Source organism: Oryctolagus cuniculus, chromosome 7 (genome assembly GCF_964237555.1).
Source record: "Oryctolagus cuniculus chromosome 7, mOryCun1.1, whole genome shotgun sequence".
NCBI lineage: Eukaryota > Metazoa > Chordata > Mammalia > Lagomorpha > Leporidae > Oryctolagus > Oryctolagus cuniculus.
In genome coordinates, this window is record NC_091438.1 from 50,500,618 (window position 1) to 50,514,416 (window position 13,799).

The 13,799-nt window shown below is 43.4% G+C and overlaps 1 protein-coding gene across 29 annotated transcripts in view; it reads left to right on the forward strand.

The window, feature by feature from the left end:
• Nucleotides 1-13,799, forward strand: part of PDE4DIP (phosphodiesterase 4D interacting protein) — a 233,807-nt gene that overhangs the window by 38,695 nt on the left and 181,313 nt on the right. For 4 of the 29 annotated variants that reach the window (XM_008264573.4, XM_070077795.1, XM_070077798.1 and 1 more), the window contains exon 1: nt 501-989. The exons of the other annotated variants lie outside the window; for them this stretch is intronic. In XM_008264573.4, the coding sequence (XP_008262795.2) occupies nt 973-989 (17 nt within the window). In that variant the 5' untranslated portion in view covers nt 501-972. Of the gene's footprint in view, nt 1-500; nt 990-13,799 lie in introns of those variants that run through there. 29 annotated transcript variants of the gene reach the window in all.

Genomic DNA, 13,799 nt, shown 5'->3' on the forward strand with positions numbered 1-13,799 from the left:
TCCCACGATCTCACAACAGACACTCCGCAGGCCCCAGGTCTTCAGGACCACTGTCTGTGTTCTGAGAAGTCCAGGAACCCGCTGGCTCTTTGAAGCTAGTGAGGGAGCCTTGTTGCTGTGGAAACTGAAAACCAAGGAAGGGGAAGGCCGTGACCTAAGGGGACGTCTGAGATGAAGGGGCTAGCAAGGTCGCAAGGCCTTACTAGGATGCCTCCCTTCCTAGGGTCGCTGTCCCTAGCATAGCAGTGTAGCTGACGTGGCAAACCTGTAGAAGATGCACTGTGTCGCGCTACGGCCATCTGGTGCTCCATCTGCATTCAGCCAGGATTGCATCTAAACTCCGTCTCTGGCTTCGGGGTTACCTGTGGGTGGGTGTGGGTGCACAGGCTTGCGAGAGCATCGCCGCTCCACATTCTCCCCACGGTTGGTTGGTTGGCTTCATTCAAAGCCCCTCCTTGGGATGGGCGAGGGACTGGCCCGCGGCGCCCTGGAAGCCGCCTGCCCTTCTGCCAGCGCTGATGGAGAGGGCCGGAGCCGCGAGGGTGTGACCGGCGGCCAGGGACCTCCCGCGCACGCTGGCGGTCGGAGCCCCGCCTCCGCTCGCGGTTGACAGCTCAGCTGGTGTGCGCGGCTCGTGCCAGCCAGACGCGTCTCAGCCCCGGAGGCTGCCCGCACGGCCCGGCGCCGCTGCGCTCCGCTCCGCTCGCTCGGCGCTCAGCCTCCCGCTGAGAACAGTCTCTCCCTTGTGCCGCTCGCACGGTGAGGGGACGCTCGGCCGCGGAAATCGGATTTCTGAAAAAGCAGGAGCCGAGCTCTCTCCCTCGCCGCCGACGCAGACGCAGAAGGAAGGAGCTGGGGAGGAGAACGCCGGGGCTTCTCGAACTGGAGATTCTTGGGCAAGGCTTCTCTTTTTCCCAGGGGGCTGCCACTCCCGGGTGAGCAGTGTCCCGAGGGTAAGGAAGCACCTGGAGGATGGAGCAGGCGTGGAGGTGGGTGAGCTGCTGCTTTCTTGCATATTTTCGCATTCTCGACGTGGTGTCCCCTCCCCGCCCCCAGCGCCGGAGCCAGAGGTCCCCCCTCCCCACCTGGGGCCGTGGGTCGCTCCTTGTCCCCCCACTCCACCCCCACTCCACACCCTGCCTCACCCTCCCTGCTTCCCAGCCCACCTCTGGGTCCTCCTGCATGCATATGTTCTGTTCTCTGGTGGTGGTGTTCCCCTTGCTGAATGACTCCCTGCCACCTACTCTGGATGTTAAAAATAACCAGTGGAGGCTGCCTGGAAGTTTTTGTGGAAATGTTTCTGCCTCTTCCTTGTTCTTGGAGCTCTCTTTCCCACAGACTGGGGGGAATCCAGCAGGTCTTTCTCTAGAGATACCTTTGATTTCAGATACTTGGAGCAATGTCATCCTCACCCTTCCACCGTTTCCTTTCCAACTTCACCATCCACTCCTTGCACAAAGACGAAGAGGACTTGAGTGAGCAGGGCCGGGCAGTGCTCATGTCCAGAGGGGCCTTCAGTTGCAACCGACTTTGGGAGAGGAAAGGGACCAGGAGGCACTTGCTGCTGGTCAGGCGTTCCTGGGGCCTGGTGACAGCTTGGAGGTCAGATTTTGGAGATGCCCAGTGAAATCGGGCATCCCTTACTCCTCCCTTCAAATATACTGTAAAATGGAGCCCACTCAAGGAAGGGTTAAGGATAAAAGACCGTGTATTTGGACAAAGACTTCATTTTTTGTTTTTAGTGGGAGAGCAGGTGTGGAGACAGTGTTCCAGAGATGGTTCCATGACAGATACACTTCTATCTCCAGTATCTGACTCCTGACCCACTGAAGACTGTGCAAATACAGAAGACAAATTTGGGGCTTAACAGTACTTATTGTTGAGCTCAACAGGAGTGCATGGTATAAAGTGACTTTGAAAGAAAGGGAAAATTCAAGCATAGGGTGTGTTGATAGAAATGTTGGTAGAACGGTCTAGATTTATTAGTGATGGCTCTGCTTTGGGCTCATTTCTGCAGTTCTCAGGGCTGTTATAGAGGATGGCTCTGCTTTGGGCATCACTAAGATAAAAGAGTTGAGTCAAGAGACACAAGGGGTCCCAAAGCTATGTCAGGTGCTCTTTAGACTGAAGAAGTGAAGACTGGGGGAAGTGAGTAGCTGACTTCAAAGATCTGAGCAGCAGTTGGTGACAGAGGATTTAGATAAATTTAGAATCCCTCTTACAAGGACAGAGCAACCTGTAGAGACAAATGGCAGGGTAGGGGGGTAAGTTAAGGCTGAGTATAAGGAAAAGGCCTTCCAACAAGTGAGCTACCTGGACAGTAAAGAGAGTCCTGACCCTGGAGTTATTCAGCCAAGGCCAGATGGCCATGAGAGTGAGTGTATCAGGGGTTCTTGCTTTCCAGTGGTTTTCATACTTTTTAAAAAAGAATTACTGATTAAGCTTTTTGAACTTTATATATACATTTAAGAATTTCAGGCAAATTCAGAAATAACTCGGATAAATCACAAATCACATATTTATAGTCCAGTTAATTTCACAAACTGAGTATACCCATATGATGGGCACTCAGTTCAAGAAAGTGGACATCCATGGTGTCTCTGAAGTCCTCCTTAGGACTCCAGCAGCGGCCATCATCCTTATTTTTGACATTGACTGGTTTTGCCTAGTTTTGAACTTTATGTAAATGAAATTGTATGCTGTTTACTTTTTTGTATCCAGCTTCTTTTGCTCTGTCTTATGCTTTTGTGATTCTAGTACATTGTTGTGTGTAGTTGTAGTTTATTTATTCTCGCTTCTAAATAAGATTCCATTGGGTGTAAATATATGAGATTTATTGACCTATTCCACTGTTGATAGGCATTTGGAGGGCTTCCCCTTTGGAGCTATTGCAGATGGTGTTACTATGAATGTTCCTGTACATGTCTTTTGATGAACATTTGTACACACTCCTGTGAAGTAAATAAGTAGTAGAATCGCTGGGTGACAGGAAATGCATGTTTAGTTTTAGTAAATATTGCCAAGTTGTTTTCTAAACTGGTTATAAAAGAAGTTTCTAAAGAGTGGGGCCGGCGCCGCGGCTCACTAGGCTAATCCTCCGCCTAGCGGCGCTGGCACACCGGGTTCTAGTCCCGGTCGGGGCGCCGGATTCTGTCCCGGTTGCCCCTCTTCCAGGCCAGCCCTCTGCTGTGGCCAGGGAGTGCAGTGGAGGATGGCCCAGGTGCTTGGGCCCTGCACCCCATGGGAGACCAGGAAAAGCACCTGGCTCCTGGCTCCTGCCATCGGATCAGCGCGGTGCGCCGGCCGCAGCGCGCCGGCCGCGGCGGCCATTGGAGGGTGAACCAACGGCAAAGGAAGACCTTTCTCTCTGTCTCTCTCTCTCACTGTCCACTCTGCCTGTCAAAAAAAAAAAAAAAAAAAAAAAAAAAAAAAAGAAGTTTCTAAAGAGTGTATCCAAAGGGTAGAGACAAAACGCAAAGGTACTCCACATAACTAGGCATTAGGGAAATACAGATTAGAACCAAGATGCCATGCTACACACAAATCAGAGTTGCTGGAATTAAAAAGAGAAAATATCAAATGTTACGGAGAGGAGCAGTCACAACTTTAACATTGTTTTAAAACTCTTATCCACAATAAGGAACTTATTTTTGTTGCAGGCAAGTACACTTACATATGTAACAAATAAAAATTTCATGCAACAATACTTAACCTTAGGATGTGTTTTGTATTCTGATATATTCTATTCTTTTTCTTTAAATAACAAATCTGGTTCTGACTCACTGAGTGTATTTCACCACCTAATGGGTCACAGTTGGAAAAATCCTATAATCACAGATGATGGCTGACGTCTCAGATCTTTGCTAACTCAGAGATCGGACTCGTTCATAAACACTTTTTAAAAATTCGAGAACCCCAAAAAGGCCAGGCACTGAGGATGAAGCGATAAAAGAAAGCAGGTCTCTGTCTTGGGGTCTTTCTAGCCTCATCAGCTGTAACTTTAATAGGCAGAGGTTTTGGACAGGGATATGGGCACTGGCTGCTTGGGGAACACAGGGGAAAAGCACAACCTGGAGGAGTCAACATAAAAGTGAACTCTAATTGCTTCCTTTTATCAAACACTCTTTTGGAGGGAATCTTTTTTCATACTTTATTTTACCGGATCCCCACAGCCCTATGAGGTAGATGTTGTTATACCCACTTTTAAAACAAGGAAACTAAATTTTAGAGAGATTTAGTGATTTTCTGAGGATGACAAATATAGTTTAGGAGGCAGTACAGCCTGGAACTATCCAGTTCCAAAATGTATGCTCCTAATTGCTTTACGTGAGTTGAATCTTGCAAGTGACTTCGTTTCTGAGTTGGGTTTATCATGACACTCTTAATCTTATGGATAGGCATCAGTCTACGCTCTTATTCCCAAATTTCATTTCGGGTAGCTCCTGAAAGCCCCTCACCCTGGAACTTTATGTAAATAAAATTATACTCTGTGTTCTCTTTTTGTACCCAGCTTCTTTCATTCAGTGGTTTGGTTTTGGGATTCTTCTGTATTGTTGTATCTAGTTGTAGTTCGTTTATTCTTGTTGTGTGTAAACACATTACATTTATTCATCCATTCCATTATTGGTAGGTATTTAGGCAACTTTCAGTTTAGAGCCATTGAAAATGGTGTTGCCATGAAATTCCTGTATATGTCTGTTGGTGAACATGTGTTACACTTGCGTTGAGTAAATGGAATAGGTCCTGCACATGAACTCTTACCTTTTTTATGTTGCTCAATCTACCCACAAAGGACAGAGTGGTGGTGGGTATTTGCATTTCCAAAGTTAGATGTCCTCTACTCTCAGATGCACATCGCCTCCCCCTCACAGCTCCCTGACAGTGTTTTTTTTTTTTTTTTTTTTTTTTCCCTCCAGTGACAGTTTCCTGACTTGCCAGCCTTTCTGGTTAAATCATCTAAGAAGAGCATGGTTGGCTCTGGATCAGCCAGTTTCCCATGAACATATTGGCCCTCTTAGAAGCTGATGTGATAATTAATCACATTGATACCCCTAAATAGGGTAAGGATTGTCAACGTGATAGAGAGATAGCTTCCTGGCTAGGTAGATGGGGACAGGGGACCCTCCCCACTGTCTGGAGATGAGAGAAAAGTTAGGCAACCGACTTCCGTGAAGGATCTTGATGTCATGTGCTAGTCCTTGTAATCAAGGTTTTTCTGTGCTCTTGTAACTGATCTAGGTAACTAGAATTCTGTGGGGCTTGGGAAAAGTTTCATGTGTTTTCCATTAAGTCTTGATTGGAACCATCACCCAATTAGCCACTTAAAACCATCCCTCTCCTGGGCCAATCTCAAGAACTTCCCCTTTTACAGCCAATAAAATCCCTAGACAGTCAGCCTTCAAGACAGCTCTTTCTCCATCACCCCTCTCAGCATTGCCAGGAGATTTTTTTTTTCTTTTATTCTTTAATTCTCTGCTCTCTTTTAACAAACCTCTTCTGCTTTACACACTCTCCCTTGTCCATGCTTTTCATTCTTGGATACAAGACACTGAGCAGGTAGAGAACAAGAAGCACAGAGCCCTGCAACAGAAGGAACAAGTTTATGGAGATGAAGAACTTAGAGATGATGGTAGTTTTTCTGACCTTGTAAATATAACAATAAGGCAAAGAACTTCTGTTCTAAAACTTTTAACATTCATATATCTGGACTAGTAGCTCCCTCGCCTTCAACTTTCAGTACAGAGAGTGTATCAAGGCCACTGTTTGTATTAATTACCGATGGCTGCTGTAACAAATTCCCCAAACATAGTGACTTAAAACAAGTCAACTTTATTACCTTGCTGTTCTGGAGGCCAGAACACTAAAATGTGGACACCCCAGGGAGGCCATTATTCAGCCTAGCACACTATTTAATGCTGGAAAAAATCATTACTAATTCACTTCCCCTTTAGGTGGGAATATTCTTGTTCCTAGTGTATGGGAAAGTTGAATAAAAGGTGAATCATATATAAACCTGAACAAATAACTCAAGGAAAACAACTTGAAACATTTCATGTCAACCTATAAAACTGACAGGTAGGAAAGAAAAGCTAATTGATTAGTCTGTTTTGTTTGATATTATCCTGTAAGTTGATGTAATAAACTTCAAGCATTGACTATATTTGCCTACTGTGTCTGAAAATTTGGATTATCATCTAAGAAAAATAATAATGCAGTTTCAAAATTGAAGAATTTTGATTTTATTTCTTCTCTGACATATAAACTACAACACTTCAAGTAAGAAAAGATGCTCATTGATGACTTATTTGCATTTATTCTACGCTATACTAGTACTTAGCCTTGAGGAGTCAGGGATATGCATTTCTCTTTGAATTCATGGGAAATTTCTGATCAGAGATGGCATGTCACCCCATTTTGCAGATAGGGCTCTGAGGTTAGATGGTTTACATGATTTCTTGGCATTGACAACTGGTATGCATTGTTGCACGAAGGTTTGGTAAATTCCCATATCTTTGCTTATCATGGTGGTGGTACTTTTGATATAACATATTATTACTGAAACACCTTTGACATTGAATTCCTGTTTAATATTCATGCTGCTTGTGTTGGCATTGTGGCACAGTGGGTTAAGCTGCTGCCTGTTGACACCAGCATCCATATGAACACTGCTTAGAGTCCTGGCTGCTCCACTTCTGATTAGCTCCTTGTCAGTGTGCCTGGGAAAGCAGTGGAAGATGGCCCAAGTGATTGGGCTCCTGCCATCCACATGGGAGACTTGGGTGGAGTTCCAGGCCTGGCCTAGTCCTGGATGTTGCAGCCATGTGGGGGGTGAATCTGTGAATGGATGATCTCTCTCTCTTTTTTTCTCCCTCTCTCTTTGTAACTCTGCTTTTCAAATAAATAAAATAAACGTTTTTAAGAAAATAATATTCAGTGCTGCTAACAATTTTTTTTTCTGCATTTTGAGAAGGAAAATCTCTGCCTCGGCAACCCTGGTCTACTTTTCAATAGGCCTCTACTTAGATTTTGGCTTGGGGGCCTTGCTCAGTCATTTTCACTCCTGCTTGCTTATTTCCCATAGATCAGCTCCGTCTGGAGCATCATCCCCACTGCCATGCAGCTTTAAGCTGAGGCTGGATTTGAAATGCCAGAAGATTGGGAAGGGGTTGTTTGTTTTCTTTGAATGAGTGGCCTGGCGCTTGCCACATTGTCATCTGCATGTCCAGGCTTTCCTGACTATGGCTGCGGGGTTAGCTTTGCAGGGCTGTGTCAAGCACCTAATCATTCTGTGGGTGCCCCAGTGTCAACTCTGTTGACACCGACTCTGTTTTATAAATAAAATTCCAAACAGGGCTCAGAATGGTCCACAAGTTGTGTGTGGCAAACCTTGAAATAGCATTCAAAGTTAGAAGAAAGTCCAGAATAAAAGAGATGGCATGATGACCCCAGGTGGCTCTTCCCAGTTTTATTTTTAAGCATTAAAATCCAAATCCACCGAGGCCTTGTTTTCTCCATCTCAGAGCCATCTTCTGGGTTCTGCGCCCAGCAAGACAAGTGTGATCTGATTTTTATTTTCTGAATTTTCTGAACCCTCATGGCTAAAGCACTTTTAGTCACAGACTATTAATAATTTTTATATTAGTAATATTTTATATTTTCATAGCACTTTAATGGCCTGTCAAGCATTTTCCCTTAATCTATATAATTTTTTTCCCCATCCTTTTCTGCTTATTACATTCTGCAAGAACTTCTTTCTCCCTTGGCTTCTCCATGGCCTTTTAGGGAAGAAGTGATTTGCAGCTAGTGCTTCTTATGGTAGCCAGGGTGGTTGGGAATACACACAAAGAAGCAATAACCGCTGATGCGTAGAAAGCATGGGCAGATAAAAATCAAACAATTTCTAGCATTACACACAATTTAAGAATGTATTTAAATCTATTTCAAAATGTAGCATATTTTACTCCATGTAGAACAACATGTCCTGTGGAGTTACAATACTTTACTTAATCATTCCATTCTACTGAGACCTATGGGTTTCCAACTTTTAACTATTACAGATATCACTGGATAAAGACCTAGGTGCATAAGACACCTTCTTCCACAGGAGTATTTTTGAATGACAGATGTTCAGAAGTAGGATTACTAAGTCAGACAGTTCTGGTTCTGAAAAATACATTGCAAATTATGTAGTTGTAGTGTCATGAAAGACTGTTGCATTCCCTTCAATACATTTTTAAAAAATATTTTATTTATTTATTTGACAGGTAGAGTTACAGACAGTGAGAGAGAGAGAGAGACAGGTCTTCCTTCCGTTGGTTCACTCTCCAAATGGCCGCAACGGCCATCATCTCCCAGATGGCTTATCCAAAGCCAGGAGCCAGGTGCTTCTTCCTGGTCTCCCATGCGGGTGCAGGGGCCCAAGGACTTGGACCATCTTTTACTGCTATACCAGGCTACAGCAGAGAGCTGGATGAAAGAGGAGCAGCCAGGACTAGAACTGGCACACATATGGGATGCTGGCATCACAGGAGGATTAACCTACTGCGCCAAGGCGCCAGCCCCATCCCTTCAATACATTTTCAAGATCTGAATTCCCATTTTGCAGAGGTGGAAGTGAGGCACACTGATAGAAAGTGTGACTTCGTAGCCTCATTCTCAGCTGTACCTTCTCTAGGGTGCAATGCTTCATGGTTGCCATCCATGTTTGTTACTATTGGGAAGTGTTTTCTGAAATGGCAATAAACACAGTTTTTAATTTCTTTCTTTTTTTGCTTCTGAGTAACATGTCATAATTGTAAATATGGAATGCAGTGTGATATTTCAGCACATGTATGTAGTGTACACTGATCAAATCAGAGCAAGAAGACAGTGCTTCTGTCTCCTTATCATTACCCACATTTGCAGCCTTTGAGTTCCTCAAAAATGGTAAAATAACAATGATTTGTTATTGTGAGCTGTAGTCATCCTGCTGTGCCATGAAACACTCAGATTTTATCCTTGCTACCTAAGTGTATTTTGGTACCCATTATCTGGCCTCTTGTATCCCTCTTCTCCTCCACAGTCTCTGGTAATCCCTATTCTATGTGCAGATTGACATGTTTTTTAGGCTCCACCTAAGAAGGAGAATAAGCAGCATTTGTGTTTCTGTGTCTGCCTTATTTCACTTAGCATGTCTTCCAGTTCCTTCTGTTTTGCTGCAGATGATAGGATTTATTCATCATATGACTGAATAACATTCCACTATATTTATATGACACATTTACTTTATCTACACAACTGTTCATGGACACCTTGCTGCTGTAAACTTGGGAGTACCTTTTTAATATTATGATTTAACTTATTTTGGTGTATATCCTCTAGTGGGGCTGCTGGATCATGTAATAGATACATTTGAAGTTTTTAGAGGGGTCTTTATACTGTTTTCCATGGTGGCTGTACTAACTAATTCCCTCTAAAAGTGTATTAAGAGATTCCTTTTCTCAGCATCCTCACCAGCATTTTATTTATTTATTTTTAATAAAAGCCATTCTAACTGGGGTGAGAGACTCTCTTATTTTGGTTTTGATTTTCATTTCTCTGATTATTAGTCATATTGAGAATTTTTCATATGCTTGTTGGACATTTGTATGTCTTATTTTGAGAAATGTCTATCCAGATCCACTGCCATTTTTAATTAGAGTATTTGGATTTTTGCTGTTGAGTTGTTTGAATTCCTTGCATATTCTGTGTATTAATCTCTTGTTGGATAGAAAATGTGTAAATATTTTCTCTCTTTCTACAACTGTGTCTTCACCCAGTTGATTGTTTCCTTTGTGGCACAGAAGATTCTTAGTTTGATGTAATCCTGTTTGTTTTACTTTTGTTGCCAGTGCTTTGGGGGCTTTATCCAAGAAACTTTGCCTACGCCAATGTCTTGAAATGTTTCCTCTCTGTTTTCTTCTAGCGATTTCAGTTTCAGGTCTTGATTTTAGGTCTTCAGTCTATTTTGAGTTGATTTTGTATATGATGAGAGGTAGATCTAATTTCATTCTTTTATACATATGTATCCAGTTTTGCCAGCACCATTTACTAAAGAGACTATCCTTTCTCCAATGTATGTTCTTGGCATCCTTGTCAAAAATCATTTGACATATGTAGGTGGACTAATCTCTGGGTTCTCTATTCTGTCCCATTGGTGTGTTAGTTTTTAATTATGATGGATTTGTAGTATGGTTTAAAGTCAGGTATTGTGGCGTCTCTGGCTTTATATTATCTTTTTAATTGCGCAGGGCCACTTCATCTATTCTGTTATTTGTAGTTTCATATGCACTTGAAACTGTTATCTGTATATCTTTTATTTTTGAAGATTTTTATTTATTTATTTGAGAGCTAGAATTACATGCAGAAAGAGGGAGGGACAGAGAGAAAGGTCTTCCATTGGCTGGTTTACTCCCAAAATGGCCGCGTTGGCAGGAGCTGGCTGATCTGAAGCCAGGAACCAGGAGCTTCCTCTGGGTCTCCCACATGAGTGCAGGGGCCCAAGCACTTGGGCCATCTTCCACTGCTTTCCCAGACCATTAGCAGAGAGCTGGATGGAAGAGGAGTACTGGGACACAAACCTGCACCCATGTGGGATGCCGGCACCACAGGCAGAGGTTTAACCTACTGCCACAGCACTGGGCCCTCTCCCCCCCGCCCCCCTCTTTTTAATTTAAATTTTATTTATTTGTTTTTCATCTTTTTGGAGAGCGGGGACAGAGAGAGAGAGAGAATCTATCTTCCACCTGCTAGTTCATTTTTCTAATACCCACAAAAGCCATGGCTGGGCCAGGCTGAAGCCTGGGTCTCTCATATGGGTAGCAGGGACCCAAATACTTGAGCTGTTACCTTCTGCCTCCCAGGGTGTGCATTAGCAGGAAGCTGGAATTGGAAATGGAGCCAGTGCATCCTACTGCACTAAATGCTTTCCCAGTTTTCTCTGTTTCTTAAACAAGAAAATTTTAATATAAGAAAGTAAACAGTAGATGTAATTTATTCAAAATAATATGTACATATTAGGATGTCTATTGCAAGAAAAAAGAACATGGATGCTATATTTGGTTATGGGATTATGAGAAATGCTCTTTATATGCTGCTTTAAAACGAAGTCAATGTATTTTTTTTTTTTTTGTAACAGAACTTTCTGTTTTTTTCTACCAAGTGACAACATGTAAAGTTTGGAAATGAATTGGTTTTAGAAAGTTTTTTTTCTGTGCATTTCTTAGAGATTTTCAGGTTATTGGCACCACAGGAGGTGCGTTATTGCCAGTAGACCTAGGGAGCAAGTTGTAGAATAATTGTTACTTTATTCACCCTGAGCTAAAATTATTATGTGTGGGCTGTAATATACCGGCTGTTCCCACCTACACACCTAGCTTTGCCTTTGCTAGGATAATTTTGTTTATCCTTCAGGGTTTAACTTCAGCATTACCTACTTTGGGAATAATTTTTGGCACCTGGTTCTGGGTGTTTTCTGTAGCCAGAACATGTTCTGCTTACTCTGTTATAGCATGCAGTTAGATGGCTTATATGGTAAACCCTAAATTTATTGGAAGAATGTACTAATTGCTGCCTCTAAATCTTCAGCATCTAATGTTGTTTCTAGCTCTAAGTAGATCCTCAGTTAAGAACTTTCCAGAGCATATTTCCTGAAAGGCTGAAAGGAATATCTCTCTGGTAGAATATCTCATTATTGAATAGATGTAATAGGTTATCAAAGTTTCTTACCATTATATATTTGAATTATGTTTGTCATTGCTTGAGAAATATGCAGCAGGTTTCTGTTGTGATACAGATTTTGTCAATGCTAGATACATGGTAGTGAATTATATAAAAATCTTCCTTCAGGGAGCTGACATTCGAGAGGGGTCACCAGGCATGAGGACTTGCACTGTTACACCTTAACCTCACAGTTCCTTTACCCAAATTCTCCACCTTGAGGATCTTGAGCTCTGCAATTATATTCCTTGTCCATGGGTCAAGTCTCCATTTGCCCCTTCTTTCTGAATGTTCAGTTACCTCATCACTCACCTATTTCCTCACCATCTCCGTGTCTTCCAGATCATCTCTTAATTTGTCTCTCTCCTGGGCCTAGGCCTCAGCTGTTTGAATCAGGTTCTCAGCACTGCTTTAATGTCTCTTAACTGCCTTAGTATCCCCAACCTTTGGTAATCTTTAGCCAATTTTATGATCCTCTGGGATACTATAAGTTTGTCTTAGTGCAGTGTGAAACCATACTGAGAAGGAGGACTATAGACTCAGTCTTTGTAATCTCACACAGATCAGTAATGCTGCTAAGAAATTTTCTTCCTCTTCAACTGGCATCCTCCCCAACCCTCGCCTACTCCGACCCTCCCTCTTCCTCTAAAAATACATTCCTGGGGTGGTTATTTACCCTAGTTAAGACTTGTGTCCCATTGCAGAGTGCCTGGGTTTGAGACCCACCTCTGACTCCTGATTCAGCTTCCTGCTAACACAGACTCTGGAAGGCAGTGGGGAAGGCGCTAGTAATTTAGTTCCTGCCACTCACATGGGAGACCTGGATTGAGTTGCGGGATTCCAGTTTGAACCTTAACTTAATCTTGGCCTTTGTGGTCATCTGGAGGGTAAATCAGATGGGAGCTCTTGCTGTTTCTCTCCCCCAATCCCAGGCTCTCAAATAAAAAAAGGAACACATTTAAAAAGCACATTTCTTTTAAAGATTTATTTATTTATTTGAAAGGCAAGGTTACAGAGAGGTAGAGGCAGAGAGAGAGAGAGAGAGGTCTTTCATCCACTGGTTCATTCCCCAGATGGCCAATCCAAAGCCAGGAGCCAGGAGCTTCTTCCAGGTCTCCAAGGTGGATACAGGCGCCCAAGGAGTTGGGTCATCTTCCACTGCTTTCCCAGGCCACAGCAGAGAGCTGGATCGGAAGTGGAGCAACTGGGACTCGAACCAGTGCCCATATGGGATGCTGGCACTGCAGGCAGCAGCTTTACCCGCTATGCCACAGTGCTGGCCCCTGGATATAATTCTTAAAAAAAATTATTCAAGAGCCCCCCCCCCCCAAGAGAGAGAGAGAGAGAGAGAATGAGATCCTATTTGTTGGTTCCCTAGGTGTCTGCCAGGGCTGGGCCAGGGCTGAAACTGGGGGATAAGAACTCAATCCAGGTCTCCTAAATGGATGGCAGGAACCCAAATACTTGGGCCATCACCTCCGTCTCCCAAGATCTTCATTAGTAGGAAGCTAGAGTCAGAAACTGGAAGAAGGTGTCGAACCCAGGCACTCTGCGTGGGCTGCCGGCCATCCAGGCCGAATGCCCACTGCTACCTTTCTGTTCTTACAATGTTATGCAATTTCTCTGAACCTTAATGGATAGCATCAAGGAAAATTAATGTTGTTTATGTTAGAATGAAAAATTCGTGCACGAGCAGAAAAACAAAAAGGTTCTAAAAGCCAGAGAACTTTTTGCAGATGCATCATGATATTTGTAGTTCACTGTAGCTGTTGAAGGCTTAGCACTGCAGGCAACTGCCTTGCAGAGTTCCATTTGATTGTGGTCCCTCTCAGTGACTAGACTGTGTTGAGTGAAGGGAATAATTACAGCCCGCACTGAAGAAAAGTGTGTGTTTCTGGATCAGTCCCAAGTGGACTCACACTTAGTGTGCTGAGTGGCTCACAGTGATGCGCCTGTCTCCTGAGGGGCTTTGCCAGTTAAGCATCCCAGCTTGCAGAGATTGTAATGATAGGTCTTGAGATGGGAAAAATTATCATCTCACTGTGGTTATTATATAATAGTCT